We start from the raw sequence: 26,030 nt of genomic DNA on the forward strand, positions 1-26,030 counted from the left end.
CTCATGTACTTGGTTATGTGCTCTGATTAAGGTTTCAGAAGAGGTCTCTACCTTTGCATTGTTTCCTTTATTTACAAAGTAAGGATCAAAATAGACCAGTAACCCCATGAATCAAGTTACTGAGAGTCATGATCAGCATGTTGTGCTGTGACTAAATCTATTAAACATGCACCAAGTACACAAGCCTCCTTTAGTAATCCTCGAGGGAGTTGGGTTGTTGCCATGTAAGTGGCAATAAATGCTCATCTTCTTTTTTGTTCATTAGTTGTGATATATAATCATCTACTGTTAAAATCTTGTACTCCAAGTGCTGTGGTTCTGAGTGGTTTAGGGTAAAGGGTTAAAATCCTGCAGGGTGAATTAGAGCACACTGGTTTTGTTGACCTTTTCCACGGTTTTTAGCATCAATTAGCAACAATGGCATCTGCGTGTGTTGCTTGATAATGTCGCCGACACTTGCAAAGATCTGTCAAAGACATAATCAAAAGCTTAAGTCAATATGATCTTTTGTCAGACATATAGTCTAAATACAAAACCATTTTCAATGTGGCTTAATGACCACTGTTACAAAAGTACTGGTATACCTCACAAGATTTCAGTCCAGTACCAAGAAAGAAACCATTTTGTTCTCTGCGAATTTGAATGTTGAAGACCTTGTTCTGGTAAAGGACCATGAGAGTGTAAGGTTGGCTGGATGAGCCTTTTGAGCTGTCTCGAACTAAGAATGCTCCATCCTAATGCAGGAACAAAGGGGATTAAATCAATTATATCAAAATGTCAGAGTATTTATCAGAGTATTTAATAATCATTGTAGAAACATATCAGGATCAGGATTCAGCTCAAAAGTGTAATATAAATGAGTCTATTTACCCTGTTTACCACTCTCAGATTGTTCTCTGCTTGTCCACGTGTTACCTGCCCAACATACCAAGCAGGGTCCATGTCCTATTGACAGACAGGCAAAAAATATCACTACTGAAAATGTTCATACATCATTTAATTTATGGTGTTTACATATTTCATTTGTTAGATTTTTTTGACACTTCCCATTCATTTTTAAACATAATTCATTCTGGGTATTTCTTACTTCATTACTTTGTGATAACATGACTTTTTTATTTGTTCACAAAGTAATTTTTGAATATTATAATGATCTAATTATGAATTAGATCATAAATTCTCTCTTTTTGCTTTAGAGAAGAGCAGTGCTCAGTGTTACTAAAAAGCTTATGGAAAGCTATCACCTCCACAATTACAAAGCTAAATATTACTGCTACTCCAAATAATAATAACAATGATAATTGTAATACAGGTCATCATAATGACTAGAGCAACCAACCTCTAAGTATAGTCCTGTAGGCACAGACTGTCCTAACTGATGAACGTGTGTCTGAGCCTCCTGTTATAGAACTAAGGTAAAAAGGCGCCACCTGCTGAAAACTGTCGCATGTAACAATCAATATCCAATTCACCTGTTCTCCACCTGTGTTCCGGTCAGGGAACCTCACTGGTTGTTGTGGTGGGGTTCTTGAACTACTCCTGTGGCTGTTCATGGCTGTCAGTTAAGAAAAATCTGGTTTGTCATCAGTTTTCCTGGGTCAGGTTGTAGTAAATCATCTGTACACCAGAACTGTAATTGTAGATTTTGATATTTTGACTGCACATACCCTCCTGTAGTCTCGATGGTAAGGATGCGGTCTGGTTTATACTGTATAACAACATCAATAATGGCATCAGCATCATCATCAGCATCAATGATCAATGAATTTGCAAGAACTTCAAAATGTCTAATACAGAAAATAACCTCTCTGGTTGACCACTATGTCCATGTGGTGGTGGTCTTGGAGATGGATTTCTGGAGTGCATGGGGAAAGTGTTGGAACTAGGTCTGGCATCTGTAAACACAAGGAGGTATACATATCATTGCAGTAGGTAGTTCATCCTGTGTTAGTTTGGGGTATTAGTATAAAATCTATGGAAATACTGGACAGCAGCAAACATTTAAGTCAAAGAGAAAGAAAACAAAATTAACAATATTATCGCAAAATATGACTTACTGTCATCACGAATCTGCAAGAGACAATACACAAAAAAGCAAAACACAAAGAGCAAAGAACATTGTGAAAGACATAATATTAAGATATTATAAAGATATTATCTTGATCCTCGATCAAAGATAATATATGAAAAGCACATATGTAATGTGTAAACCACTGACATTTACACAATGAAGCACTTTGGGAGAGGTCAAAGTCTTACTTAAATGTATCCTAAGTGTAATGAAGACACATTCTCTAATTTATACATCTCATCTCTCATTTATAGGCTCGGTGTGTGAAGTTATATACAGAAATGAGAAAAAATAGGTCAACAAAAAGAACAGATTTCTCAAGTAAATTGACAATGGAACATTTAAAATGTGATACACTAATGCAGTATTGCAGTAAGCAATTGCTTTAAGTCTTAAAAAATCATATCTACCACTCAAAGGAAATCATACAGCAAATTAAAATTTAATGCTCACCTCATTTCGAGGATCAAGTGCTTGTCTGCTAGAAAGGTCAGACAATTTGAGTTATTAAACTCTGTAAACTTACGAGCAACATGTTATGTAAATGTTATGAGCTACAGTAACATGGTCCTTTGTCTTCAAATTAAGAGAGCTATACTCAACATAGTTACATACACAATCATTTATATACTTAGAGGCCTCTCTTTCATGCATGACTACTGACGCAACAGCACAGCTAGCTAATAAACAATCAAGAGGCTGTTCAATTACTTATATTCCCATGAATTCCCCAGGAGAGTGTTATATGTATAAAAGGACATGGATTCACCCAGATGAATGGATGTAAAGACCTTTGAAAAACATTAACATTTTGCACTTTAACCTGATAGTTATACCTGCTATGAGAATGACTTTGGGTAATCGAGGAGGCACTTCTCCGCACCCCCACAGCAGGTAGCGGAGGCTTAGGCATTCTCGGAGGTTCCACAAACTCTGATGCACCAGGTCGACTAGTATCACAGTCACAAAAGGCAACAAATACAAACAATACATTTTTGTCCTTCCCAAATATTGCTGAGGTGCTTGAGAGACAATGTGCTTGGAGAAAAGGTGACTTCAACAATAGTGGTATGTTTCTAGCTGAAGGTAAATTCACAGATGCTAATTATAGACAGGCCCACACATACACCGGAAATACTTTTTGAGTCACTCAAATGTGTATCAAGGATGAAAATAACAAACACTCATGCATGCATATATTTGCATGCACATTTTTGCAGCAGTGTCATGTCAGTACCTGTATACACTCTGTTAACAAGCACTGCTGTATCTAACCGAACACATGGAATCCTGTAGCCATCATATTATTTATTGTTTTAATTAACTAAAAGTAATTACACAAGCTACAAGATACTTTCACAGCCAAATTTGCCACCTCATGGTAACTCTTATGCATATGACCCAGAATTAAATGTGTGTTTTTATTTTAGAAATCGAATTAGATACTAATTATATTAATTACACGCAAGGCATTCTAAGCTATAGATACACAATTGTACTAAATATACTATTAGCTACTACTAGATACATACCAAGAACTAATAAGACTTTTACAATTAACATAAATAAAAATGACAGGTTATTTAATCAATAATTGGGGGAAATAATTATACTACACACTCATATTTTTAGCCAAAGAAAGAGAAAAAAAAACTGAAAAAGAGCTTAGGAATACCTTCTTGATGGTGGGGTCTGTATAAGACAACATTAATTTAAAAGAAAAGACAAAAACAGTCATATTAAAATTGAGTGTTACAGTAACTTAATTTAATGGCAAACTGGTACTGAAATATCACAAACGACATTATATACTTATACATAATTTATAATATATAATAAAAATTAATTATTTTTCGACATCAAAGAGCCACTTTTAGTGGCTCAGAAGTTATAGCCGTTCTTGTTTATATTTTTATACTTTTAAACAATTTAATATTTACATAAATAAAATCTAATAACAATATTACACATAGTATTTCATAAAGGGTGTCAAAGTATAATTTATATTTTATTAAGTAGACTTACTCTGTCATTTATTGCACTGAGGCTTGCACCTGTGCACAGAGAGACAGTATTAATACATGTCTGTACATTACAGTACTGATACATGTAGACAGTATTAATACACGTCTGTACATTACAGTACTGATACATGTAGACAGTATAAATACACGTCTGTACATTACAGTATTGATACACGTAGACAATATTAATGTACATTTGCTAGCTCAACTCTTCTCACAAGTCATCACAAGGGAATCAGAGTGGATGGCGTGTGGGACCATAGATTTCCAAATTCTCTTAAAACATCTGGGTGAAACTGATGTTTCTGTCAGCATATATGTCAATTAATTCACCAGCAGTCCAGTACAAAATTAATTTACTACAGTCTCAGTTTTGCTCAGTGGTGTAATTAATATTTGTGTACTGGGCTTGTGTACTGGGCTTCACATAAGGCCAAGCCCACTTGTTTCACAACAGAGCAAAAACATCACAAGCTCTTCAAAGGGGTCATCAGGCAGGCTGAAGTCCACAACACCTTCAGAATTCTCGACACTGAGGTCTGGAGTTCCAGCACCCATATCAATAAAATAGACATTGACCTTGTTTTGTGTCATGCTTTTTCTTCCTGTTTGCAGATAAAACTAGTATAAATTGGCCATCTCTCTGCCTATGTGGCCTTATTAAACATTGTCCATGAATCTCCTGACCATTGACCAGCTTTTCTACATTGCACTTGGCAAATCATATCCATGTGTTCTAAATTAGAACTAATACACTCTTAAGCTAACTGCTCTGATAACTCCTCTCCCATATCATGCTACACTACTTAATGTGGCACTCCTAGCCACTTCCTTAGCACTTTGGTCATATTCCTCTCCAGACTCTCTGTTTTGGTATTCACAACCTCATAAACCTTCAGTGGCCATCTAATGAACTTTAGTCAATAAATGTAATATTAGTCGTGGCGAGGTATTTAATCACACATCTATATTTGAAGATATTACCTTGAGCTGGTGCAGTATTAGACCTTCTATCCATAGGACTTGGCTTTTTACTGCGATCTGGAGCTGAGGACAAAATGAAAGTGAGCATATGAATGATGAATGACATACAAACATACAAAAACATAAAACACAAACAAACACAAATGCACTAATGTCATCTTACGAGGAGGTTTCTGAAGTCTCTGAGGGGACTGCTCTGTCCTCTGATATGATCCAACAACCTGCAAGTCAAAGAATTCATTCATTGCCCCGTACTAATTACAGAACTGAAAATGAAAGCAACAGAAGATGGTTCTGGTAGTTGTTGAGGACGTACACTTGGGCGGCCGGGAGGAGGCCCGGGTCCAGGACGTGCAGGAGGGACTGGTGGCTGGCTCTCGACTGAAGCACGAGCTTGGTCTATATTCACAACAAAGTTATGTGAACAGAGGTGCATAAAGGGAAACTGCTTATGTTCTTCTAAACTGGAGAAGGTCCACAGTCATCTTTACCAATGTATACACTGTTGTTGCCCATAGGCTTGGCAGGCCAGATCCGCGTAGGCTGTAGATCATCAGACGGCTCACTCGGGGGAGACTCGTACTCATCACTTTCTGCTCCTGCTTCTGTGGCGGATTCATAATCTCCAACACTGCCTTCAGCATCATCGTTTGAATCTGGGTTCTCATAGTCATCATCACTTTCCTTCACAAAAGCAGTAACAAAAAAAGTGAGCATGACTTACAGACATCATTTCAAAGTAGTTGAAACAGATGATTCAGAAATATTAAGACTTACAAATTCATCAGAATCCCATACTTGCTCATGTTCATCCTGAGCAAAATCCACTGTAAATTACAAATAAAAGTAAAATGTTAAAGACAAGGCAAGGCAAGTTTATTTATATAGCACCTTTCATACACACTGGCAATTCAAAGTGCTTTACACAAGAAAAGAAATAAAGAAGATTATTATGACCCGAGTTCTATCACCTTGGGAAGGTGTTGCCCATAACACATAAAAAAAATAAATAAATTATAATAATAATTAAAAAGATTTTAAAGGAATAGAAATTAAAATGATTACAATATAAAAATAAAAGATAAAATGATAAAAGAATTAAAGAAGATAATAAAATGCAATAAAACTGCAAACAGAAAATAAATAAGAATAAGTAAAAGATAAATAAAATAATTAAAATAGGCTACGTTTACGGTACCTACACTAACCAAAAACCAGACCAAATAAGTACATTTATATCTTGGATTTAATGCTGGAGCTCTTCTAGTATCTTCCGACAGCTGGTTCCATTTAGAAACAGCACAATAGCTAAATGCTGCCTCTCCTTGCTTAGTTCTTACCTTGGGCAGGACTAACTGATTAGTTCCTAGTGACCTAAGATTTCTGCCTGGCTAATAGCTCTGAAAATGGTAGATAGATACACTGGTCCTACATCATTAAGTGATTTAAAGACCAGTAATAACACCTTGAAGTCTATTCTGTATTGTACTGGTAACCAGTGTATGAACTTAAGAATGGGGGTGATGTGATCACTTATTTTGCTCCTAGTGATAACTCTAGCAGTTGCATTTTGAATCAGCTGTAGTTGTTTGATTGTCTTTGATTGTCTTTGATTGTAAAGATGGGTCCCCATTTCAGGTAACTTTAAATTAGGAACATCTGTTGTTTTCATCATTTCCCATAGATGATGCTCTCCCTAATTATAAATCTACAGACATTCATATGACTGTTTGTCTTTAGTTGTATGTTTTCTTTTCATCAAATTTGGTGAGTTTATTGTTTATGTTTGTTTGTTTTTTTTTAATCTTTTGGTTATAACTCTCTTAGTACTGTTACTACTCATGCTGCCTGAATTCAGGGGTGCCAAACCCTCATCACTTCACATTTAAACTTTCTTCATTCAGCAAGCATCTTTCTTTATGACAGAAACGTTATGGTTCTGCTGTCACATAGGGCTACGCCCCCTCTCCTAGCTGTCACTCCGGTTTCCCTGTTCCCTCGTGTCTGTGTTGTTCCTTGCCCGTAGATCCCGCCCTGCTTGTCTGTTGCCCTGGTTTCCCATTGTCTGCCACGCCCTTGTCATCAGTGTTATCACCTGGTCCTAGTTTAGTTCTATGTATTTATAGTCCTTGTATTTCCCATGTCAGTCATCGGTTGTTTTGTTCATTCAGTTGGTTCGTGCTTTGTTTATTCAGTCTGTGTGATATTCGTCAAGTCGCTCATTCTGTGTTTTGGTGTTCTTTGTCCCCCGTGTGTTCCTGCCTGGTTTGTATGTTCTCCGTGTTGTCGTAAGTCATGCCTGCCTACATTTCTTGTTCGGACTGCCTGCCCAATATGACCCCCGCCTGTTATTTCGACTCTACCTTTGGAATTCCATTCAATAAATATCGCTCTCCTCAGCGCCTGTGTCTGCCTCCCTGCTCTGCGTCACGCAGATCGTTACATCTGCATACAGTACTGACTTAACACAAGTATGAAAATTAGTGTCCTATTTCCCAATCTACTTTGCTTCCATATTATTCATTAGATGCCGAATGTTAAACTGCAATTGAAATCTCTCAGTATTTGTGATTAATACATACAAATGATCTGTACCTTTTTCTTGGTATTTGGGTGCAGAGGATCTATAAAAAAAAAACAATACAGGAAAAAAACTATTATTGGTCATGACTCAAAAATACAAGTGAGCAAAGCCTCCTTACAAAGTAGTAAAACGAGTATGTAACTACTTGCCTCATGCCAAAAATACCACACTTCTGCTCTTTCTTGTTGATTTCTCGACAGATTTTGGAAATTAGTCTACAAGAGTGTGCAAACAGAAATGATACATCATTTTATTTATTGATTAATATACTGTTATTTTTTAACAGTATATTATTTTAGTATGTTATGTTTATTCACTGATCATAGGCAGTTTCAATGTAAACATAATGGTCTTCAACTAGTTACCTCAGGCATCATGAGACTAAAAGCACATCCTGTGAGTTGTATAGTATGATAGCTGTAGGTGGGCGCACTAGCAGAGGGCTCTGCATTGGCAGGATGTGGTAACAAAGACAGCTGTCTACTCTTCTTATACTGTTCAAATGCCTTGTAATATGTGCCATAGTGTCATATTCAAAAATACCATCATAATTACTCATTCTCTTGATCATCATTGCAAATTCTAGTTTAAAGCTTGGTTTTCTGTTCCTTAAAAATATGCACATCATGGCATTTCATGTGTCACCAGTAAAAAGCACCACATGGCTGCGCAATAGTTCCTGCCACATCTGCATGTGTTGCACTATCGTTCCTGAGCACTGCTTCCTCTTAATGTCAGAACTGGCGCCTAGACAGACAGCTTAGCATCTTTTTATACTGCAGCAAAACCTGTAGAAACTTATAACATCCTAAATTTAAAAACAGTTGATTATGATTGCTGAGGGGAAAGAGTAAATACATGATGAAAAAGTAAAAGTGTTCCTATTACCTTTGTAATTCTATACAAATCTTAAACACAAGAGGGGCGGGGGGGGGGGGGGGGGGGGGCTGAGACACTGCTCAACACATTGCTCACACTATGCTGAATAAATCAAATAGTTGGGATATGTGTTCCCTCAAATCTACACCTACGGTTCTGTCATAAGATGATGACCCAACAAAAACAGCTGTATTATTATCAATAAATAGGCAATTCCAGGGTTACTGTGTCACAGCGTAATTAGTTACATGTTAGGTAACGTGACATTTCCTGTACAGTTGCAGTATTAGCACCCTCATAATGTTGAATTACACATAACCTTTTATAAACATTCACATGGGTGTCCATGCATGCAATTACAGATAAAATATAAAAATCAGATATTAAAGATATTTTCTCCATTTCATCATTTTAAAGTAAGCGTAACTCAACTCTTATTGCTTACTAAGTCTCTGCAAGACATCACAGCAGAAATGAACTCAGGTGATATGTATCCAATATTTAGTTGCTTGAATGTAATGAAAGTAATCAGAACATTAACAGAAATGGAATAACTGCAATAATTGTTATATAACTAATATTATGTAAGAAGAGTATAGTCAGATTTGAGTGCTTCAGTAATCCATCTTTAAAATATGAGATATGAATAATAAACAAGTGCAATGACAATTAGGAAACCTCAGCAAAAGCAACGAAATAGCAATACTCACGGGGCATGAAGTTTGGGAAATTTTTGAAGGTCATTATCTGACATATTCTACAAACACAACCCCCCCCACACAAAATAACACACAGACACACATATATTAACACACACACACACACACACACATATGATCAGAGTTAGATAACGCTGCAAGTAAGATGACATGTAATTCAGATCTAAATCATGCTGATTGTAGCTTTATTGACCACCCATGTAAAAACTGGATACCATTTCTAATAATGGCACTTCCTTAATCCATGGCAACATGCAACAATGCCATAGTGACTCATATCACAGTATGAAGGGGAAATTTCATTTGTGCATCAAGATTAAAAATGTTACTTCATTTTTTCCTACCATTTTATTTTTTAAGAAAAAATTTAAGTACAGGGATAAATATATTTATCATTCTTTTAAACGTTTTCAGCGAGTAGCTGAAATCTTGGAAAACTTTAATAATAGTGAAAACTCTTTGCTATGAATTCTCTTTGTAGGCTTCATGTTACTTTCCAAAGTACTGTAAAAGCATGTTCAGGTAGAGGGAATGAAAATGCATACATACCAGGAATCTTGGTCCATTCATATTGTGTTTAATAATCACTTTGTCACACCCTGTCAGATCTCGCTATTGATAAAACAACCAAAACAAAAATCTCAAGTCACAACAGATTCACAATGTCAGTGTTATGGAAATGGGAAAGTTTAATGAACATAATTCTTGATCAAAACAGCTGTTGAATGTGCGTGTGTGAATGATGACTGTCTATGTGAAAGCATTATTTCAATTATCTTGCCGAAGTAGGCCTAATGTAGCCCTCAATTGTGTGCTGTTCCTCTACAATGAAACTTTCTATTTTATATACAAATAAAAGATACAATTTAAAAAAATGGTTTTAAATTTGAATGTGTAAAATATAATTCAATCTTAATGCAAAAAAAAAAAAACAAAAAAGAAATGAAATGAGGAGTAGCAATGATCTACAACTGTGTAACAAGAAAGTAACTTACCCTTTTCAGAAAGTCAGCCATGTGCTGTGGATCCCAGCTCATGACTTCTTTTTTTGATGGAATGCTATCAAAACTCATAGTTCCAAGTTTGCCACTCTCTGAGATGAGAACAAAAATTACACAATCCCCAAAATGGCAGCTCCTTCACTCGTGCGTTCACATCACACCAGCTGTGGTGTCAGACTGGTGAAAAACGGGAAAACACGATTCGCTCTGATATGCCGTGCCTTTTATAGAAGCCTACAATCTGACTAAGTTAAAAGGGAAAAAAGCCCAAAACAAAAGTTCTGTTTGCGAATCAGATACAAAGCTACAAAGAAAGTAGTTTTTACAGCGTTTCAAGATAAAAAGCTGAGAAGACTATAAAAACGAAACAGAAAAGCACAAAACATAAATAAATAAATAAATATTTGATGTGATGAAAAAAAAATTAGACTTCTACCATCATACTCTTATAAGACAAATACACCCAGAATTTGCTCGAGCACACTGAAAGAAGAAAGAATGACAGCACTTCCCTCTAGGTTTCCTGTTGATCTCGGTGGTAACGCATAGGGGAAGTACACTCCGTTATGCAAAAATGTAATTAAGAAAGTTGGCCATTAGGTCTGCAAAGACAAACAATATTTTTTAATATTATATTCAAAATGATTACTTATTTATTTTGACATATAAGGATGTAACGAAATAACTAAGTAAATAAGAAGTGCAGGCTTCCTGCATACGCTTCTCTCTCTCCCTCTCCCTCTCAATATACACACACACACACACACACACACACACACACACACACACACACACACACACATGTATATATATATATATATATACAGTGTTGGGAATGTTACTTTAAAAAAGTAATTAGTTATAGATACTCACTACTTGTTCAAAAAAGTAACTGAGTTAGTAACTGAATTACTCTATAATAAAAGTAACTCGTTACCAGGGAAAGTAACTATTTGCGTTACAGTTAAAAAAAGGTTATATGCCAATTAATTAAGTTTTTTTTTTAAGCAGTTTTCACAGTCAGTTGAAATGAGTAGATCAGAGGTGTTTAACTTTTGATATTTATTGCACATCCACAGACCAGTGCAGGATAAAATCCTTTAAAATCCCAAATCTTTGTAAAAAAAAAAAAAAAAAAAAAAAAGCAAAGGTAAACAGTTACACTATATAAAGTGCATTTACATCTATCAAATTAAATTACATTATCTCAACCTGAGACAACTGGGGTGAGTTTCCCGAAAGCGATTGAACTTAGCGATTTACGAACAACTTTAAGAATGACGTAACTTTAAGAACGCCGTTTTTACGCCAGTTTCCCCAAACCCTTCTTATCTTTCAAACTTACGAACAAGTCCCTAAGTAGCACTTACTTGACTCCGCCCCCGCATTTGCTCAGAACAGGGCCGGCCAGTCGAAAACTGAACCACAGGGTTGCCAACTCTCACGCATTGAGCGTGAGACACACGCATTTGACCGTTTTCACACGCTCTCACGCCACACTTCTGATATCTCACGCCAAAAAAAAATATCCAGTTTATCTACCTCAGATCCACATATATGATTCAATACGTTACTAGTTTGCTAGCTCTAGCGCCATCCACCGGCGATATAACACTGAATCTGTGTCCATTTTACGTTCGCCACTACCCCCCCCCCCCCCCCCCCCACAACTTTCGCCCCCCCCCGCTCAACAAAATACACTCGCCACCGGCTCCAGGTTAAAATCTCACTCCAAGCGAACGTCAAAAGTTGGCAACCCTGGAACCACCGATTTGCATACATTTCTATATTATTAAGCCACAAAAGTGTCGTTATGTAACTAATAATCATAAAATCAAACAAAAAAAAAAGTATTTACACAACATGTATGTAAAATAGTTTAAAATAAAAATAATTTGTAATTGCTGTCCATCACATGCCAAGCCTGTCACGTTGAGGACCCCGGCCCCTCCCTTTTGGGCGTGTGTTAACGTTGTCCACGTGCTTTGTCTGCGTCAGTGGAGCTCCGTGGTTATGGTTATGTCGTGTGATAATCTGTCTCACCTGTGAATCGTCTCGTAATCACATGGGGCTAATGTGGTTTGTCTATTTAATGTGCGCTCGCGCAGTGTCCTGTGCTCGTCGTTGTCTAAGTTTACACGTCTGTGTTAATGTGTCAGTGTTACCTGTGCGCTAGACAGCGCTATTGCATAAATAAATGTATAGTGACGTATGCCGCAAGAAGGATTCGTGTCTCGTCCTTGCCGCCGCACCCAACGTCACAAAGCCTACCTATAAATAGGCAATTAACCTATTTTAATAAACTTTAGAAGCAATCAAGCAGCAAGCATGACAAACCGACCACACAAACCAATTTTTTCTCCAGAGGAACTAACTCAAATGCTGGAAGAAATAGAAGAAAATAAGAGTATTCTATTCTCCAAAACTCGAGGAAGCTCAACAATTAAAGAAAAAAAAACAGAAATGGGAAGAAATAGCCCAGAAAATAAGTGCCTGCAGTGCATACCAGAGATCTGCAATGGACATATGAAAAAAATTGCATGACTTCGCTAGTCATGCTAAAAGAAAGGGAGCAGAACTTAGGAAAGAGAGGGCTAAGACTGGTGGGAGTCAGTCATCTATAACAGCCCTCACACCAGAAGAGGAAAAAGCCCTGGGAATACTGGGCCCAACTGCAACCCAAGGCATCACTGAGGGGATAGATGTAGCCTCAAGTGAGTTCCCAACTACCCCACCTCAACCTGCATCCCCTGTGCAACCTTCCTCCCTGCAACAGTCCTGTCCCATCTCCTGGTCCTTCCTCTGCACAACGTATCCAAAGGCCTGCTCCTGACAATGAATGTAGATGCAGCAAGGAGTTAATTTCTATAGAAAAGCAAAGGCTGCAGATAGAAAAAGAGCGTCTGCAGCTAAAACAGGAAAAGATGCAACAGAGGGAGAGGCACCATATGGAACTGGTGGAACTGAAGAGGACCAAACTTGAGATAATGTCCAAACAACTCTCAGTGGCTGAGTTTCAGGTATCCAGGCCCTCAATTTCTGTGCCAATCATATTGCCAAACTGAACAAGGTAAGATACTTTGCCATGTAACAATAGTGAATGTAAATGAAAGTTACTGATCACTGATATATAAAAAAAACTAATCAAACTCTAAAAGTTAATTTATTATATCTAATTTTTCAAATCCTTTAGTTTCATCAATGTTTTTCTTCCAGACTCCAGTTCTACTCACACAGACACTATATAGAAGGTGCACAGACAAGGATTTTTTTTTCTATTTTATTTAATTCCTCCTTCCTTATTCCTCCCTCTAATTGTTGCATGTAATTAGTGGCAGAGGTGGGACCAAGTCAGTGTTTTGCAAGTCTCAAGTAAGTCCAAGTCTTTATCCTCAAGTCCCGAGTCAAGTCTCAAGCAAAGACAGTCAACTCAAGTCAAGTCTCGAGTCAAGTCTCAAGCAAAGACAGTCAAGTCAAGTCAAGTCTCGAGTCAAGACAGGCAACAGTCAAGTCAAGTCCCAAGTCTGAAACTTGGAATTTCAAGTCCTTTCGAGTCTTTTTTTTTTTTTTAACCAATGTTGCAGGTATATTTTAAATGTAAATAATAGACATGTGTTCTTTTTAAAATCTGTATTCTCCTCAAATCTTGATAAAACATGTGCAACTGAAAACACGAAGTATAAAAAAAAATTTTTATTACACCTCTTTATTGCACAGTTCAATTTGTTAAAATTAGCTGCAAAAATATTCATACTTTAAACTACAATTTTCCAGAAATAAATATTCTGTGAAAAAGTCATAAGTAGAACTCCATCTTCAAATAAAAAGTGCTGATATTTTCACAGTACAATACAAAGAACCATAACAGCATTTTTCCCTCTCTTCTCTTATCTGGTTTCTTGGAGAACATGTGTCTCCATGTGTGAGTGACACAAGACAAACAAATATAAGAACTGAACAATTAACAGGAATCTGCAACTTTAGACATTTCAGTAAACTATTCTGCATTGCATTTGCAAAAGACCAAACTGGCCAAAAGTCTGTAGGCTATGTCATTTGTGCACGATGAGGCCGTAGAATGATGTCCCCATAGCTGAAAACTCATTCTACTTTTGTCAATATATTTTTTTCTCGACGTAGATGTCTTCAAATACACAATCCATGCTGAGATAGAACTGGATATGATGGTGACAGAGAGAGGCTCTCTTCCCCGAGTTCAGATACAGAACCCAGGTTTGCCAACTCTCACGCATTGAGCGTGAGACACACGCATTTGACTGTCTTCACACGCTCACACGCCACACTTCCGATATCTCACGCCGAAAAAAAAATCTAGTTTATTTACCTCTGATCCATATCTATGATTCAATGAGTTACTAGTTCGCTCTGGCACCAACCACTGGCGATCGATCGATCGCGATATAATACTTAATTTGTGTCCATTTTACACCCCGCCCGGTAACAATTCACGTTCGCTGACCCCCCCATTTGATTGGTTGTGCTGCAGCTCATGCACACACACACACACACACACACACACACACACACACACACACACACACACACACACACACACACACACACACACACGTACAGAGTGTGGAAAAGCAGAGGACCGGTCTGCGTCAAAAGGACGGAAATGAAATTAATGGGGCGTACTTTATAAATATTAATATGCGCTTTAAAATTTAGATTTGGGGTAAAAAAAATCAAGTCTTTGCAAGTAAACAGGTTCAAGTCCAATTCAAGTCCCAAGTTATTGGTGTAAAAGTCCAAGTCAAGTCTAAGTCTCTGAATATTTTCTCAAGTCAAGTCAAAAGTCTTAATATTAATGACTCGAGTCTGACTCGAGTCCAAGTCATGTGACTCGAGTCCCCACCTCTGATTAGTGGAGTCAAATAAAATACTTTGAAAAGCATAACTTGTACCCAATGAATGCCTTGGAGTCTGATACATTCCTAAGAAACACGCACAAACACGGGTCACAAATGTAAAAAATGTATCCCAAATTTTATTTTCAGGAACTTAACTGAAAACAGCCCTAATCATTTGCATTCGCACTGCCAAGCCTGCCTGGTAATGTCCTTCTCTCCCAATTCCTGGTAAGATGGCAGGAATGTGTACGTCTCCTCTGTCCTCATCTTCTTCATCTTCCTCAATGTCCCCATCAGGAACGTGCATGCCAGCCTGCACTGCAATGTTATGAAGCATAGCACATACAACAATTATGGCACAGCTTTGTGCTGGTGAATACCGAAGCCCCCCTGATGACTTATGAAGGCACGGAAAATGCATTTTCCAAATGCCCAACGCTCGCTCCACAACACTGCGTGTTCTCCGGTGTGCCATGTTGTAGTTCTCTTCAGCCTCTGTCTGGGAGTTCAAGACAGGAGTTAGTAAATAGGTGCAGAGTGGATAACCACTGTCACTCAGCACATGTCCACCAGCAAACGTACCCTCAGTTGCCATCTGACATACTCCTGAGTTTGACCAAATGAAAGAGTCATGAGTACATCCTGGCCACTTAGCCACAATGTCTGTGAAGACTCCTTGGTGGTTGCATACCACTTGAACGTTTAGTGCAGAGAAGCCTTTACAACAGGTGTAGTTAGGGCTCATGAGGCTGGGCGTGTGTATGGGGATCAGTGTGCCATCCACTACACCAACAATTCCAGGAATAGCTGCAATTGCATGAAAACCGATTTTGGTTTCTTGTAATGCATCACTTGTTTGTGGAAATTTTATGTATGTTGGTGCATGGCACAGAAGAGCTTTAGTCACAGCATGCACACATTTACACACAGCAGCTTTACTTAGGCCGTAGGCATCACCAAGAGTCTGCTGAAATCCACCACTGGCATAAAAACTAAGCACTGTCAGTAGCTGAATGGTGGGACTGAGGGCAAAATGTCTTCTAGTGCCTCTTGTTAACTCCTCCTGTATGAGACCAAGGAGAGCCATGATCTCCTCTCTAGGCAGGCGGTATCTGTCACACAGTCAATCATATGCGCAGTATTGAACTAAGGACGTGGATCTAATTTATGTGACGCAATTACGCTTTCAAAAGTAGCCTACATTTAACTGTTCGTGGATTTATGTTTGTAGTTCGGAGCGTTTTTAAAGGGATAATCAGCGGCCTCTATCTTTTTTCAGACAGAACTGCGCGTGAACTTCAGGTTAAGAACAACTTAGCAAGTTACGACAGGGTCAGATCACTCGTAGATTTACGAACGAGGTTAAGTACGACATGGGTTACGAAGACTTTTGTGAAACCGGCGTAAATTTAAGAACGTTCGTAAGAACGAGGTTACGAAGTACTTAGCGCTAAGAACATTTTGGGAAACTCACCCCTGGTTTGTTCACAACAGAAGTAAACTTAACAATAAAACCTCTATTCTTAATTAAATAAATCAAATACCCAGTCTGGTAGACATTCAGGAACTTCAGGTATTTTCTTAAATAATGTTTATATCACCACCTTGAAAATGCTCATTTTTCTTCGGCTTGCTCCTGACTCGCCATTTCTGCCTCTTCTCCGTTTGTGTCATGTGTCACTGGTGTGCTTTGGCACGCATGTAAAAACACTGGCTCTGATTGGCTACCACAACGCTGCCTTAGCCAATCGCTTACTGACTTGTTAAGTTAAACAGGTATTACACCAAGAACTGTGACCTATCGAGATCTGTGACTCCTCACTAGCCTGGGCAGGGGTCCGCTTGGATTACTGTTAGTATATCAATATATAGTAACTCACCGCTTTTAATGACCAGTAACGTCAACCGCGTTGTAACGACAGGAAAAGTAATTAATTTAGTGACGCTGTGGCGACGCTAGCTGTCGTTAGCGTACCACCGCTAGCTAGTTTCGATTCATTCCTTTGATGCCCTCATGCGCGTTGTTTACATATTGGGCTTCCGAGGAACACGGAGCTGTAAACCTTATTTTGTTGGAAATTTTGCTTAAGAAGTTATCTTGTACAGATATTATTGTTTATTGCGTTTCTAAAGCTGTACTGTCGTCTCCATTTTTTTTTAATTGCAGTTAATTAGGAGAGGAAACTAATTTTTTTCGGAGGTGGGAGCGGGCTCAGGTATAATGGTCACGGTTCGCTACTGACGTACATACATACACGACTGGGGCAAGAGCAAGAGCAAATTTGTAGTGAAGGTTTCCAGAAACAGGACGTCTCGGCTCGGAGGTTTATCATTAGCTATTACTCTTTACGTTCCCATAATCAGTTAGCAATCGATGGCAGGTTAGGATTAGAGGATTAGAGAAAACAACATTTACCACAAGCTTTATCGCACCTGTTGATATGTATCTAGGTTAGATCGTTTGCTAGCTAGCTAACTGCCTCAGTCCAAGAAAAAACAGGATAACCATCCTGCCTAAGCTAGATCGCTGGCTAATTTTAGAAAACTAATAATTTTAATAATTTATACTTATAATGTAATAATTTTAAAACTAATAAACCTTTAATACCTAATACCTCTAATGCTTAAATATATAGTAGTTAAATATAATATTTCGCTCATTAACATTATTGATCTTTGATCACTTCTTCTTTGCTTTCAGGAACTCGTATGTGGAGGCTGAAGTATGAGAAGGAGCACCACCCTGCTGCAGAATTTGCAGAATCAAACTTGACTGCTTTCTGGGTCAAACTTGGGTCCATGTGGGTTCCAACTGGTTTCCTGCAGTATTTACAGTGATTAAGATGCAGTTCAATGGATGATTAATCAGAAAAATCAACCTTCTGCCACTTTTCTAGTGTCCATCCTTTGTGTAAGCTGTGGGCCTTGGCAAATGCAACATGATTGTTTTGTTGTTTTCTGTTTAATGCTGGTTTCTGAGCACCAATTTGAACATGGAGACCATTGCGTGGAAGAATTCGACAAACAGTTCTTGTAGATATATTCTGGAGACCAGTTCCTATGTAGCTCCACTGCAGTTGAAAAAGGCCCCGGACTGTCGAAGTAACAAACGCTCCTCTCAAACAGTTGTCTTACGTGGTCTGCCTGACCTGGGCTTGTCATGAACATCACCAGTTTCTTATCCTTTCCACTTGACATTTGGATACATTAAAGATGTCTACCACCTCAGCAGCAGACTTGGTCTTCAAGGTCTTGATGATCAGCACTTTGGTTTGAGGTTGAATCTTTGGCATTTTGTGAGAGGTCAGACTGCACTTCATATGAATGGTGTGCTGGGGATATTTTTATGCACACCTGGGAATGTGTTGATTACATTATTTGTCCCAGGTGAAGCTCTAATCTAGTCCTTCAGACATTGTTCAGGGCTTCACACACAGACTGGCACTCATGGCAATTAGAATACTCAGCACTGAATGGCTGGACCTTTGAGGGTTTTAAAGGAGAGGGGTAATGTGCAACAGATGTGCTTAACTAAAGAGGGTGTGTCAATATGCTAGTGACTGAGAACCGGGGAGTGGTGCTGCAGAGGTCTGCCATTGTGTGTGGCCGTGTCCCCTGTGCTCAGACACTGGCATACCACAATGGTCTCCTTACCATTACCCTGATCTTTAGCTCCCTCCACAAATTCTCAACTGAATTCAAGTCAGGGCTCTGGTTGGTCCACTAGAAAACGTTTTTTTTACCGTTTTGGGTTGTAGTGGTAGTGTGTGTTGTAGTTGTAGTTTGTTGTGCTGATATATAATGGTGCAGTTTACTGTGATTAGGTTCCCAGGTCCATTAGCTGATTAACACCACCAAATCATTAGGTACCCACCTGTCAGGGCTGGCTCCAGGGTCGTCCCGCCTGCCACCACAGGGGGGAGCTTGTGAGCCAGCTCTTCCCAAAGCAGTGGCAATTAGAGTCATTACAATCAGCAATGATGACCTGCAGCTGTCCTTACTTAACGAAGGCAGCTGCAGTGGCTCACTGCTGAGTTGTTTGTTACCAATGCCCTGCGCATTCAGTCAGCCTCTCTATTAGGAAATGTGTTGCGATTTCCCGGGGTCTCGTCCCGGGGTCTCGTCACCCTCTCTCTCTCTCTCTCTCTTTCTCTCATTTCTATTATTCAAGTGCATTCACTCCTGTTCCGCTCTGGCCAATCTCAAGTTTTCCTTTGCTGTTTCTCTGTCTGGGTTTTGGTTATTTTGGGAAGGGTGTTGTGTTTCTTACCTTTCAAGTTAGAGAGCCAGCTACTTCCCCTGGCGTCCTTAGTTTGTTTTTTGAGTTAATTTCTTGTTGCGTTAAGTTTTCCGTGAGTCTTTAGTTTCCCTGGTTTTTCCCCATACTCTGTGTACAGAAGTAGTTATTTTCAGCACTTTTCCCGCAGTCCTTTTGGCGGAGGTTTTAGTTCAGTATTTTTCTGTGGCAAAGCACTTGGGTTTGCTTACCGCAAAATCACCCATGGTGGATTCACTCCCGAAGTTCGCCATGTTACACCACCACCATGTTTGACAGTCTAAATCACAAATTCCCTTACACCCACCACAATGTTTTACAGTGAGGATGGTGTTTTTAGGGTTTAAGGCTTCTCATTTTAAATGCCAAATCAAGCATACATCATTGTGTCCAAACAATTCAATTTTTGTTTGATCTTATCATAAAACGACCGGAATTCTTCTTCTTTGTCCAGATGAGCATTGGCCAAGTGGGCTTGTGTGTGCCTTTTCTGGAGAAGTGGCATCCTCCTTGGTCTGTGACTATGGAAGCCAGCAGAGTGCAGTGTCCGTTGAGATGTTGCCACCAGCAAAGTCCAGATTCATCAGGATGGCCTTGGTGATGATCCTTGGATTTTTTTCACCTCTTTCACTATCCTCCTTGCCAGCACAGGTGTCACTTTTGGCTTCTGACCACGTGCTCTGAGGTTTTAATAACACTGTAGCCACTGGAACTTGAAAACATTATATGGCCCTATAGCCATTTACTGACATGTGAGCAGCCAGAATGTGCAGCTGCAGGTCCTTATTGAGCTTCTTTGTCTTAGCCATGACCACCAATTGCATCTCCTGTTGAATTCATTAAAGCAGATATTCCCAATTAATCAGGGTAATTAGGGTGCTTTAGAATAGCTTTGACTATTTGGAATGGATATAAAGCTTTATATCTTTCCAAAGACTATGACAGTTTGCAAAGGGATTCACTGTACGGAGGCCACCTGCCAGGAGTTTGTAGTGGCAGTATTTCATGTTGTCCTGTTGTGAAATTGTGTTTGTCCCTCAGGTGGGCAGGGCCCATTAGGGCCCGTTTGTCTGTCTATATATGTTGTGTCTTTGTACACTGAAAAAAATAAATCTGAGCAGATGTAAATGTAACAATTTTTTATTGTTAATATCACATATTTAATTATGTTTGTAACTTTACATGAATATATCTTGTTTTGAAATTTATTTACATTTGTTCAAAATACAAGATATTTACAAGATGTGTTTATGTAAATTCAACTAATCTTTCTACGTACACCCATACAACAAACTGTTTTTGTGTTGTATTTACTATTTTCCAATGACCGCGAAGTGGGAGGAGCCACTGGTTCTTTTCCTCGTTTTTCCATATTTCAAATTTTAACAACCATAGTACTGGCCACAGACAGTCGTGGAAACAGAGGACCTCCTGCAAGGACAAACAACATCTGACGGAAGGTAAATTTTGCATCGTAGCATAAATAAAAATTATATAAAGCAGAAGCATTTTGTGTGTGTGTATAAACGTTAGAAAGCTACCCAGAGGCAACCTGCATAGCTAACATAGTTACCTCAGATAGCTAACTAAGGGCGTACTCACACTAGGCACACTAGAAGCGAACCGTGCCCGAGTCCACATGAATCACAGAGCCTAGTGTGAGTACGCCCTAAACTTGTGACAGCTAGGCTACTAGCCACTGCTAAGCGACTATAAAAATACAGTGTGAAGTTCTTTCCAGTGGATTCTGGTGAGTCACAGGAATAGATCTAAGTATCCAATGGTACAATGTACTGTAGTGTTTGTCGAGTGCTCGATGAACAAACGGAGGTAAAATTCTTTTGTCATTTGTTTCATTGTGTAAGTTGAGGCTCATAGTGGCGCAAAGCTAGCATTTTGTAATTTTAGCGTGAACACGGTCATATGAGTGCTTGAAATCATTGAACATGCTTTAATTTTAATGTTGCATTTTCCATGTTTGAAAATGTAATGGAATTTTGGCTAAAAACATGGTTTTTCCACTCAAAGAAGCAGTGAGAGTGACAGTTATATTTGAATGTCTCTCCCCTCCCCCACACACGCACGCAGTACAGTACATCTCTCTCCTATACTCACTCCACAAACACACAGACTTGCATCTCTTTTCAAGCACTATGTATTTCCCTCAGGAAATGCAAATCTAGTTAAACTATATGCTAGCTTGGTTAGCTACCAGAGCAAACCCAACCAAACTAGCATATATTTTTTAAGCATATATTAAGATAGCTAGTTAGCTGAATACACCAACAAGTTTATGTACTACACTTATTTTTCTGCTATTACCAAACACGGTATCATCTCTTTTAAAATGATGAAAAATGAACAAATCATTTTGAGTATGTGTATTTGTATAAATAAGCAATTTACTACAGCTGTAAGATGCTGGGAAATATAGAAAATAGACCTTGAAAGTGCTTTAAAACTGCTTGAATTTGACCTTGGAAAAGGAGTATGAACAGCTAAATTAACATGTTTTGTATATGTTTTTATTTTCTTTTAGAAACGGATGTAGGAGCAGACAGAGAGGTAAACCAATGGAAGATGAGCTCCTGACCTGGCGTCACGTCTGAATGATGAATCTCCCAACTATGTCCCAACTCTCTCAGATTCTCCCAGTATGCTTTCTCAGGTTCCATTACTCAGTTGTTTTTTTTTTTTTATTATGATAGTTTGTTATATTGAAGGTAGAGGGTTTGTGCCCTTGTCCTTTTATTGTTGAAGATAGAATAAAACAATAACAAAAATAAAAACATGACTGTTCATCAGTGAGTATACATAATAAAAGTAAGTCCTTACATCAAGTTGTTTCGAGTGAACTTGCATTTCAAAATCTTCCAAAATATAAGTTGATAAAATTAAGTGATTATATTAATACCCGATGTTGTCTTGCAGGTGTTCACAGTATATACACAGTTATTGCCATTTGTCAGGAATGGCTGTGTGCATTTATTTGTATGGTCAACACTTGGTTCCATGGAAGCCATTTTCACATGTAATGAGGACAGTTTTGGTGTACGCTTTATCTCAACATTTGTAGGGCAGATACCATGGAATGTAATGAATACGTAAAACATTTCTGTGCTTTGGACCCTGTCAGTTCACATTCTTAGCATTAGAATGTACACAAGATATCAAAACAATTCATAATTGGATTAGATATTCATCCATCCAAGTGCATCCATGCACCCAAAAACAAACATTTGAAATTCTTAAAGTTATGTACATCACACACAAAACAATGCCAAGGAACACTAAGTTGACTGGACTTGCAAAGTTATTTTTTGCACAAAGAAAATTAAGTAGTTCATACAAAGACTAGTTGTGTTTGATCTACATAATAATCTGATGCAAAAAGTTGCCTTGATTTTTTTAAGTAGATCAAGCACCGTATTTTTATCAGTGTACTAGTTGACTGCTGGGTATTGTGTCCTTCATTTGCATTAGCTCATGGGGTTGAGTTTGTGCACTTTACATGCACTATATTGCCAAAGGTATTTACTCACCTTCCTTGACTCACATATAAGCCATCATCCCATTTCTAATCAATAGGGTTCAATATAACTATGATCCACCCTTTGCAGAACAGCTTCATCTCTTTTGGAAAGGCTGTCCACAAAGTTTAGAAGTGTGCTTATGGGGATTTTTGACCATTCTTCCAGAAGCATATTTGTGAGGTCACATACTGATGTTGGACGAGAAGGCCTGGCTCTCAGTCTCTGCTCTAATTCATCCCAACGGTGTTCTATTGGGTTGAGGTCAGGACTCTGCAGGCCAGTCAAGATCATCCACACCAGACTCTGCCATTCATGTCTTTATGGAACTTGCTTTGTGCACCGATGCACAGTCATGTTGGATTTGGAAGGGGCCAGCTCCAAACCTGTTGCCACAAAGTTGGGAGCATGGAAATGTCCACAATGTCTTGGTATGCTGAAGCATTCAGAGTTCCACAATGCAGTCAGACAAGTACCATTCTCCTGGCAACCGCCAAACCCTGACTCTTCCTCAGATTGCCAGATGGAGAGATGCAATTTGTCACTCCAGGGAACATTCCCAAACACTTCCATTTTCTTATGATACACAGTTGACTGTGGGATATTTAGGAACAAGAAAATTTCAAGACTGGATTTGTTGCACAGATGGCATCCTATCACAGTTCCACACTGGAATTCACTGAGCTCCTGAGAGCAACCTATTCTTTCAAGTCTGCATGCCTAGGTGTTTCATTTTATACACCTGTAGTAGGAGTGATTGGTTGGAACACCTGATTCCAATCATTTGGATGGGTGAGTGAATACTTTTGGCCATATAGTGTATTTAGACACACAATATGTGTAACAGCAACACAGCAATCCCTAACCATGGTGGCAGTTTGCATCTTTTGCATACATAAAATTTGTAATGTAGTGCAATACCAAATTATTGTAGCTTTCCTGTTAGAATATAACTAAAATCAAATCTTATTGGAATTATCAATCTTTGTAGTATTGCTGAAATAAAGTTTCTAAGTAACTGAGGTGATTGAAAAACAAAGATTCTCGTAAAGCAACCCTAGTTTACACCCACACCTGGAAAATCTGAGCTATGAGTTTTTTTCTTTGCCTGAGCCTACACAATGTTAATGGAAATTTGTGAGATAAATGTCATACTGTTTAGTTTTATCTAGATGTATTCCCAGCGATCTATTTCTGAGTTTGCATATACACATAACCAATAATTCTGACCATAACTTCCTATAGCAGGTGGCGAACGTAAGTTGTTGAGCGGGGGTGGCAAACGTAACACTCGTGACGGAGTGTTTTTTCAATAGCACTGAAATAAATGCTCTGGGGTTTTTTTTTGGTCCGTATCCAGTTAATCAGGAATGAGATTGGGTCTGGACAGGACTGCGTTCGGGTCCGGATCCGGACCCGGACCGCGTTCCGCCAGTTGAGTACCCCTGTAATAGAACATGCCATGTCATTATTTTTCCTCTTTTTTCTTTATTTTCCTATTTTTAAGTTAATCTCACCTCTTTGAGGTGAACATTTGTTATATTTGTTTACACAAAGTGATAATGAATTCTGTAAATTACTTACAGCTAATCTTAGTAATGCACTATTAATTAAACATTACATATTCAGTCTTTTATAATTTTGCATGTATTGTAGTTGTTTCTTTTCGAGCTTTCTGGTTTCATGGCAATGCATTTGCCTTCGGAGAACATAGCAGTTTTATTGGCACACAGTTCTTCCTCACAACATGGACAACATGGGTAATTTCTTCTTCAACTATGTTCTGTTCTGTGGTGACAACTTTAGCACTAGGAGCTCCAAATGAATGGACTGAGCCCATTGGTCACTTCTTAACTGTTCATGTGATCTCAGGTATGTGTGGAGAAGACATTTTGAATAATTAAGATGTAGTGCATAAAATGTTTTTTTTATTATGTGCTTAAAATAAAAGATCTAAAGATAATTTAACATTGAAAATAAGACTTTTAAATGGTTCAGATGTTGTTACTTTAGGAAGCTTTACTTCAGCCATTGTCTACTATTTTAAATGTTCACATTAAATAATTAAATACTCTAAACTATTACATGAAAGCTTGTAGACATGGATCCAAGTATTGATGTAATGGCTATAATGGCTTTGTTATTATGGGTGATTAAATGTAGAATGAAAGATAACTATGTCCATTCCAAAGCATAATAAAATAAAGAGTATAAGAGTGCATTCATTTACTAGAGGAAATGAAGATTTTGTTTAACATAATTTTGGTACACAATAGCACCATCAAATGGTGACACAGGAGTATTGTAACAAAGCATTTTATGGGCATGAGCACAACCTTTTCAATTAAAGGAATTATTGAGTTGGTTTGAGACTATTGAAAAATGACATGAAACAGTGTCCCATTTACTTTATTCTTCAAGCCTTGATTTGTTGCCAGGTGTCCTTTTCTTATTGCACCTATAGTCTTAGTTTACCTTCTAGCTTGTCATTGGGTATGGAACCCTCAGCACGGGACTGAGAAAATACTGAGGGCAACAGACACTTAAGTACTCTAACAATACACATACAGTGCATGACACCAACGAGAGACAGCTGAAACAGGCATAGAGACACACATTTATGCACGAACACAAGGGAGGAGTCGGGACTAGTAACAACAAAGTAAAGTTTATATATCATTATATCCAAGTACTGTATCATACTCACATGCCAATGTTGGCTAAATCATTAATTCCTATGCCTTTGTCACTTTTGAAACATTGATTGCCATTTGTTTTAGAGCTATTTAAAACTAGAGGTGCATGTACATATTTACTTTAGCAGACAATTTTTACCTGCCCACAAACCAATAAAAGCTATTCTTGAAAAGATTTTTTTCTGTTACACTTCAGTCTTCTAATTATTCTTCCCTCTCGCCTTTTCAATTAATAGCCAATAGGCCTTTCTTTGCTGATATTTTCTATATCATGTTATTGAATGTTGTGATGCGATTACCCCTTTTTTGTTCACTTTAGGCTGCCATTTGGCTGGAGTGCTGGGGTTAATACCTACACCCCTGAGGCAGCAGTCTTGTGTGGTGACACTGCC

The 26,030-nt window shown here is 38.3% G+C and overlaps 1 protein-coding gene across 2 annotated transcripts; it reads right to left on the reverse strand.

Annotated features, from left to right (window-relative positions):
* Window positions 1-46: 46 nt before the first annotated feature.
* Window positions 47-10,990, reverse strand: lcp2a (lymphocyte cytosolic protein 2a). Of its 2 annotated transcripts, none has more exons than XM_076979739.1 (21): window positions 10,257-10,990; window positions 9,811-9,873; window positions 9,253-9,299; window positions 7,813-7,878; window positions 7,675-7,703; window positions 5,857-5,906; window positions 5,571-5,763; window positions 5,396-5,478; window positions 5,243-5,300; window positions 5,080-5,142; window positions 4,097-4,125; window positions 3,747-3,763; window positions 2,908-3,021; window positions 2,525-2,549; window positions 2,058-2,070; window positions 1,805-1,895; window positions 1,668-1,708; window positions 1,473-1,555; window positions 871-945; window positions 585-734; window positions 47-466 (listed from the first exon to the last, which is right to left on the reverse strand). In XM_076979739.1, the coding sequence occupies exons 1-21, from the start codon at window positions 10,332-10,334 to the stop codon at window positions 341-343; spliced, it is 1,494 nt and encodes a 497-aa protein (XP_076835854.1). In that variant the 5' UTR covers window positions 10,335-10,990; the 3' UTR covers window positions 47-340. The 2 variants fall into 2 exon arrangements, with proteins under 2 accessions (XP_076835854.1, XP_076835853.1); XM_076979738.1 differs by having other exon boundaries at window positions 2,525-2,552.
* Between the last annotated feature and the right edge of the window lie 15,040 nt (window positions 10,991-26,030).

This window comes from Brachyhypopomus gauderio, chromosome 18 (genome assembly GCF_052324685.1).
Source record: "Brachyhypopomus gauderio isolate BG-103 chromosome 18, BGAUD_0.2, whole genome shotgun sequence".
Taxonomy (NCBI): domain Eukaryota; kingdom Metazoa; phylum Chordata; class Actinopteri; order Gymnotiformes; family Hypopomidae; genus Brachyhypopomus; species Brachyhypopomus gauderio.

Coding starts and splice junctions, on each gene's coding strand:
- lcp2a (XM_076979738.1), bottom strand. CDS start 10,334: ATGAGTTTTGATAGCATTCCATCAAAAAAAGAAGTCATGAGCTGGGAT. Junction 1,709..1,804: donor CATAGTGGTCAACCAGAGAG/GTTATTTTCTGT, acceptor GTTGTTATACAG/TATAAACCAGACCGCATCCT. Junction 946..1,472: donor GGAACACAGGTGGAGAACAG/GTGAATTGGATA, acceptor GTCTGTCAATAG/GACATGGACCCTGCTTGGTA.